At 29.7% G+C, this 7791-nt stretch overlaps 1 protein-coding gene across 1 annotated transcript in view; it reads left to right on the plus strand.

Annotated features, from left to right (window-relative positions):
- The first annotated feature begins 4838 nt into the window (after positions 1-4838).
- LOC117167766 (U3 small nucleolar RNA-associated protein 18 homolog) overlaps positions 4839-7791 on the plus strand; it is a 24032-nt gene continuing 21079 nt past the window's right edge. The window contains exons 1-4 of the mRNA XM_033352934.1: positions 4839-5128; positions 6689-6931; positions 7031-7205; positions 7283-7468. Coding sequence (XP_033208825.1) covers positions 4974-5128; positions 6689-6931; positions 7031-7205; positions 7283-7468 — 759 coding nt within the window. The 5' untranslated portion in view covers positions 4839-4973. The remainder of the gene's footprint in view (positions 5129-6688; positions 6932-7030; positions 7206-7282; positions 7469-7791) is intronic.

A 7791-nucleotide genomic window follows, 5' to 3' on the forward strand; every position in this document is an offset into this window, starting at 1 on the left:
AAACTTGAAATGTTTGGTATTGGATATTGTTGACAGATGACAATACGCCAATTAGCACAAATGGTAAATTCCGACAGTGCCTACAAGTGTGCCTACTGGCCGTTAGATGGCAATACCGGTTTCATATGTATACACCTGGTATATTGAGTAGGTATTTGACTAAAAATAATAAGGAATTATGGCAATGTTTAAAAAGGGTACTTAGATATCTCAAAAGTTCAACAGATATTAAATTGAGTTATGTGCGAGGCAATTATAATGATCTTCTCATTGGTTATGTTGATTCTGATTGGAGAGGAAATGATGAAAGAGATACAAAAAGTACAACGGGCTATTTATTTAAGTTATTCGAGCGATGTACAATATGCTGGAGTACGAAAAGACAGTTGTCGGTAGCAGCTTCATCTACTGAAGCTGAATATATGGCTCTTTTTGAAGCTGTAAGAGAAGCAATGTGGCTTAAAGCTTTAGCAACCAGTATAAATGTAAATATTGAAAAACCAATAATAATTTATGAAGACAATAATGGTTGCATAAGCATTGCAAATAATCCGACTTGTCATAAAAGATCAAAGCATATTGACATCAAATATCATTTCTCTAGAGAACCGGTTGAAAAGAATATAATTAAATTAATTTATATCTCTACAGGTAATCAACTGGCAGATATCCTAACAAAACCAATACCAGTAGTCAAATTCTTGGAATTTAGATCAAAAATGGGTCTGGAGTAATCAAAAATTACGGCTTGTAATTTTTTTTCTATGTATATATGTTGTATATAATTATTATAATTAAAGTGGTGAGAGTAATGGTCTGATTGGGTTTTACTGGGTTTCCCCAATCCTTGCAACGTATGTTGGGCCATATGTAATTTCCCAGGAAGCATAAAGAAGGTGCGTCTTATCTTACAATTAGTTAGTGGATACGTACTCGTATATAAGAAAGGCATTCTATTGTTAAGTTCTCATTTTATGAATTTACATTAATGTAATCGATTAATTTTTGAGGAGGCGTGTTGGATTAATTCGTAGAATTAATGTATATACAAAAAGTAATCTCCATATTCTAAGAACAGTATGTGTGTGTGGCCAAATGACAAAATTGTTTATATGATAGTCGAGCCGAACTGGACTGGCCTGGGCGTTTTGTCACAAAGGATGCTGGTGCAAATGAGTAATCCTTAGTTTAGTCTTGATCAGCTTTCGATAAAAGAAAGACGTGTCTTCTGAAGTGCTCTTAAAATTAAAGCACAAGTTCTTTTATAAAGTACAGCGTTTATTTTATTCCCATAGCCTAAATCCTATAAATTTCAAGAAGAATTCAAGGTTACCAAGTTTTTAAAATAATCTATCTCGAACAGGTTATTTTACATGAATGTTCTTTAAAATTCAATTTATTATAATTAAAAATGTCTAATGTATTTATTATCTTCTTTTTTAATTAACCGTACAGAATATTTAGGCAATATCCGGGCCACCAATTCACTTGATATAGTCCTGAAATAGATAAGGGCAGGTCCACGTCTCATACGTTTTTTCTCTCTCTAAAGCCCATTTCAGTTTTCCACAAAGCGTTACCGCACCATTTCGATATGTCGATGGTTTTTGATTACCCAATATTGCCTGTCTCTTTCTGTTACATAAGATAGAAAGAGATAGTTGCAGTTATCTAATTTCATGGGATAGGAAGAGATATCCGATCAACTGGGTTAGAGGGCATCGGAATCCCACCGCTGCCTGACTGCGGTAATGCCTTACCAAATTTAAGACGAGTAAATTGAAAATAAATATTTAAAAGAAAACAATTTGAAACTGAATTGTTTTACAGCGAAAGCTTTGAATATTTAGATTTTCGAAGAGCTTTTGATCTTTTTTGACGCATAAATAACAATTAAACACTTATTATTTGTAAAAAAAATTGTATAATTTTAAGAGATATGTAGAAGTTTTGAAAAGATTCAAAATTAATTAAAAACTTGAAATTATTTCAAGTAATTTAAACGAAGTGTGTTCACGTTTTTTTCAGAACTTCTGAATATATTTTTAAATTAATCGATATTTTCCTACAATTTTTTTTCAGCAAATTAAATAAAATCCTTAAAATCTTCCATGTTCTTTTTTGATCATTTTTTAAATCTCTAAAAATCTTCTTAAACTTTCTGTTACAATAATTTTCAAAGTGAAAAATCATTGTCGATTTTCCTAAAATTCTGAAGAAAATTTTTATTCTTTTGTAGTCTTTCGTAATTCTTAAAAAAATTCTAAATTTTTAGTTTAAAATCTGCAAAAATCCAAATTTTACTTTAAATTCGGCTGTAAGTATTTCAAATTATTTCAAGTTCTAAATTTAATTCGAATCTTTTTTAAACTTCTAAATATCTCTTAATATTATTTTAATATTTGTATATATTTGTATTCAAATTTAAGTTTTCTTTAATTTGCTGGATTTTCTAAAAGTTATAGAAAAAATTCAATTCATTTTAAAATATATTTAAAAGTTTTGACAAAAAATTAAAAAATGATTTTGAATTTGGAAAAATTTAAAAGCACTTCTAGATTTCTCTAAATTTCAAAATAAAATTTTAAAGCTTTTAAAGGATGCCTAGATTATTTAAAATAAAAATAATATAACTTCTTATTTATGAAATGTCAAGTTAAAAAAATTATTTTTCAATTTTAAATGTGTCTAGTTTAAAATTACATAAAATAACATACTTTGTACATTTTTATATTCATTGCTTGGTTCTTTAATTTTTACTATTGACAATGTTAACGTGGATTTATATTTTTGGAACTAATCTCAATTTTTGAACTCTATAATGTATAAAAGTTCTACATTTTGCAGTTTATTTGCATTTCACTTAAAACTGTTCAATTTAAAAGTGTTAGTACCTTCCAGTTTATACGTGTAAGTTGTTGAGCATTTGAATACACCATTTTTGAATTGAAAACTTTTAAACTTCAATTTTAAAAGCTTGGAATTCAATGGTTCCACTTTGAATGCTTCAATTTGTTGTTTATTACTTTATATGTGAAAAATATTTAGAATATAGTTTGATTTTTTTGAATTTCATTGGCCATGAAAAATGTTTGCGAACCGGAAAATGACCGTAAATTTTTTTCTTCGATTTAAACAGCCCACCTGCTGTGACAGTGACATAAAAAATTATAATTATTATGATTTATTTATTCAAAAACACGTCCTTGATTTGGATCGTGGACAATGCGATCGAAGGATATTTAATATATTCAATATTTATTTATAATTATCGATATTCTTGTTCTTTATTGTTTATTACAATTTGTGCTACGCTCGTAATATAATTAATATATTAAGGGTGGAAAGGGTGGCAGGTGACAATTTTTTTGAAGTGGGTTTTTTTTGTTACAAAATATTAAACAATTCTAATACACATCGAGTTAAAAGGACTGTTTCAAAATCGTATTTTTAAATTAGATTTTTATCTCCATTAAAAATAAAGACTTTTATGATCGAGCCATCACTTACGACATTCACCAAAATATCTTGGGTGGACTCACCATCTAAAAAGTGATAATTATTTTCTTTTCAATTAAGACGATTATCAGAAACCATAAAAATCTAACCTCAAAAGTAAAACTCGTTTTCTCCGAACTGAATGACTTTTTTATTAAACTTGTTCTCTCTATATTCAGTAACTCTACGTATCTCTGGGATGGTACGTACATTTATTTTCATTGAGTATTTCTTTTCTTATTACTATCTCGAGTTTAAAAAAAGTATTAACCCGATTCGGACACGAAATTTCATTTTTGTAAATGGCGATATGAATTTGGCGCAAATTTTTACTGCTGTCAGGCACAATTTTCATGTTATCACTTACCCCCTCTTGCCTTTCAACTTTTTAGATATAATATGAAACCACATTGTATCACATCAAAAATCTCTCTTATTTTTAGAAGACTGTTCAAAATTACAATAAATGTTGGCAAACCCCTATATTATTGCATATTGTAAAATTTACGGACCCGTGTAATTCTATTACAAACCTCTGTCACTTTTACATATATATTTCTGAAAGAATTGTCCACCTGGGAATTATTCATTCACTGGCAGTTAAACGGAGATATTTAAAATGAAATTCATTATAATAAATATAAAAAATTGTATATACTTTTAATCATTCTCATTCAGTAATATTTAAAAACTTACATTCTGGTCTGAATTTAATTTATTTCCTCACCAATGTTCTAATATATCCATTGCAAGTTCTTTTTTAATTCATTCTTTTAATATCCTCATAATATTTCTTCCTACATACTGATTTTCCTACAACAGTTCGCCGTACAGTCTTACGCGTCAAACTCAAACTGCGCGGTCAAACCAGGGACGATCAACGCAATGGGAAGTAAGCGGTAATAGATACCTAGAGCTAGCGCCGCGTACAATTGGTCTGTGAACTAGATCTATGTGCATGGTTCAGTGCACGTATATGTATATATGATTCTTTCATGCATTTCGTTTTATTATAACTAAAGGAAAATGAAAGACTTAAAGCAAGATTTGAAGAATATTAGACAAAAGATAGATAAGCAACATTTTTTAATGCCTTGTATATCATAATTCCATAATCTTGCACTAATTCTTTCGTATAGCAATACGCAAACGAAAATTTGCAAACACAAGTTTTTCAGGTTGTCAGTCGCACATGACAGCCTTCAAATTCTATTGCGTTGATCGCCCCTGGGTCAAACTAACAAAATGGTGGAATTAAGCGGTTGCGTGACTTCAACGAAACAGGGCCCTCCAGTGGCTAGACCATGTATTTATTAGGTCATGTTTATAAGTTTCTAACCACAAACTGTTTCTTTTATGCTTCTCACGTATTGTCACCGTGTAGTTTTGACGAAGTTTTTCGAAGTGACAAAAAGTTTCTATAAACTTTTGTGGATAAAGTACTGAAAGTCGAAAAGCAGAATATAAATACGAATATGGAAAATAGTGACGCTAAAAAAAGTTATGCTGAAAAACGAAAATTGTCACTTGATGATGCCTCGTTGAACAATGAAAATGATTCTCTGAAGAAACCTGCTGTTTCTTCAAATAAAGGGCGTAAAAATAGATACAATCCTGAACTTGAAGCTCGGTTGGATATATTTTTTAATATTAATTAACATCCTATTAAACTCACATGCTTTACAATATATTATTAAAATATATTCTGTTCTTTTATAGATTATTTCAATAATTTGTTCATTATGTAAAAAAATTAGTTTGCATCAAATACTCTATGGTTTTTTGCCAAAAAGTGTCGTTAAATTTAGCCGCATTTAATCATAAAATGAGGAATATTAAGTTATAAATCCACAGTCATATAATCAAAAAAATTACGCACTAAAAGCACACTAAAGACGCCCATCACTTCAATATTCCTATAATAATATACTTTCATATTATGAGACTTGGAAAAGGGGTTCGAGAGGTAATAGAACACTCTTCTGTGTCCAGGAACTAACCATTTTTTTTGTAAGGGAGTACTGAAAAAGGCTTCGAAATCACTCTTTTTATAGATATTGGCAAAACTCTGATTCAAAATTGTAATTAAAATTTTGTACATATTGGCTCTTTTTTTGTGGTTTTCGTGAACATCCGTTATGTATATCGGACTGCAAAATGGATTTTTAATAAATACCATCAGAACCAGGGACATTTGAGTCCTGTTTTAAACATTCCTGAAAATGTCATATGACTAATGGGGGGGTCGTCGTGCTAGGGGTTTCTATTACCCAATATTAAAAAAAAAAATTAATTCATAATAACAAATTCTAATTAATGAAAGTAGAAAAAATGGTTGAATAGACTTAAATAACTGATTAAATTATTATAAGCCTAACAGATATACAAAAAATAGATAAATTACAATGTTTACAATCTGTTAATACCAATGCAAAGAAATTTTGCCCTGCAGTTGCGATAGCGCTTTCCAAAACTTTTCTGTTAAAAATTAAAAATTATTTTATAAGTTTTTTTCGGACATATCAATTTTTAAGATTTATAATTTAAAAATTTAAATTTTGACCGGTAAAATAGACGAAAAATTAATTTTTTTATTTTAGACAGATTTGTGGCATCAATTTTAATTTAAAAGCGCTAATGTAATTTCAATTCCTTTGCATTTTAAGTGATCCAATTTTAAAGTTTTTAATTTTTTCTATTTTCAAAATTTTATTCTGAAATAATTTCATTTAGAGATTTTCCATTTGAAAAAAACTAAATTTCGAACGCCTTGAATTTATTTTTTGCCATATTTAATTATTATTATTTTTTAAAATTGTTTAGTATTATTAATGTCGAAAACACGCTTATTAATGTCGGGTCACGCTGCACCTGTGGATTGTGGAGACCTCTGGTGTAAGCACTATTAGATCCAAAATTGAATTATAATTTCCCTTTTCTAAACAAAGTTAACTCAAAATTTGAAATATTGTTTAACACTACATCGACGTAAGTAAATTGATACGCGTATTCACGTATGCACCAAATAATGGAAATAGAACAAGTTGCCGGGACTTACACTCCACCACTTTTTAGCTACGACTCTTATAAGGGTTTTTCAAAATTGTCCTGATCATTGTGGGCCCCTTTATTATACACAAACATAATATTGATTAATTTATTTATTACTTATTCTAATATTTAAACGCAGTTTGGAAAGGGAAGTTTTTGGAGATGCAACAGATGTAATACAAAATCTGTTAAGAGAAGAAAATTCCAAATCAATAAAAAGAGAGGAAATACCTGTTGTTACAACTAGAAGCGATGATAGCGAATCTGATAATAATTTTCACTTTTCTGATTCCGAGGATCAAGAAGAATGTGACTCTGATGCAAGCGATTCCAAACATATAAAAGAAAAAGCATGGATAGACGAGGACGATGATAGATATTCGTATGTATTTAAAAATATAATTGAATGTTTAAAACAATATTTAACTCAGTTATTTCTGTTTTTCAATCTGTTTAATATTATAATTGAATCTATGCTTAGAGTCGACAAGGCTTTCAATGCGCAAAATCGAAAATTACCAGACGGTCGGCCTGAGAATAAGTATAGTGAGCTATTACACAATAAATTTTCCGACGTTTTCGGCACTCCTAAATGGGCTGACCTTAAAAAAGATGAAGACGCGGACTCCGAGGAATCGGATAGTGAAATTTTAAAGGTAAAGCATATTATATCAAGTCGCTTTAATGCTATGATTTATATAAGGTATTGATGATTAAAAATTCTGACACACAGCACAGCAGTCATAAAGTAGCTCCTAAATCCAAAAAATTACGGAAAGGTACAATTGAGCTGAAAGCTGTCACAGACATTAATAGAAAAACTCATAATGAGGGGCCGTATATCACAAGCGTACAATTTCATCCTACTTCTACTGTAGGATTAGTCGCTGGATCATCGGGAGTGCTATCTCTCTTTGAGGTCAATTAAAAAGTGATACCTATTCATTATAACTATCATCAAATAATTAGAAATATGCTATAAAAAATAATATAATGCTATTAAAGAATTACTTACAGATAAAATAGGTAAGATTGTGTTATCCGCAGTGATAAAGTTTTAATGCGGGTTCCTGTAGGATTTTTTGCACTAAACGCCAATTTTGAAATCGATATCTCTTATAGTTTTCGATATATCGATTTTTTTACGTTTTAAAATTCTGTGACCAATTACAGAATTTCCTTCCCGCCCGATGAGGCGTTTGAAAGGTGTAGGAGTGTGACCTTCAATTATTTCTGCTATTA

The sequence above is a fragment of the Belonocnema kinseyi genome, chromosome 2 (assembly GCF_010883055.1).
Source record: "Belonocnema kinseyi isolate 2016_QV_RU_SX_M_011 chromosome 2, B_treatae_v1, whole genome shotgun sequence".
Taxonomy (NCBI): domain Eukaryota; kingdom Metazoa; phylum Arthropoda; class Insecta; order Hymenoptera; family Cynipidae; genus Belonocnema; species Belonocnema kinseyi.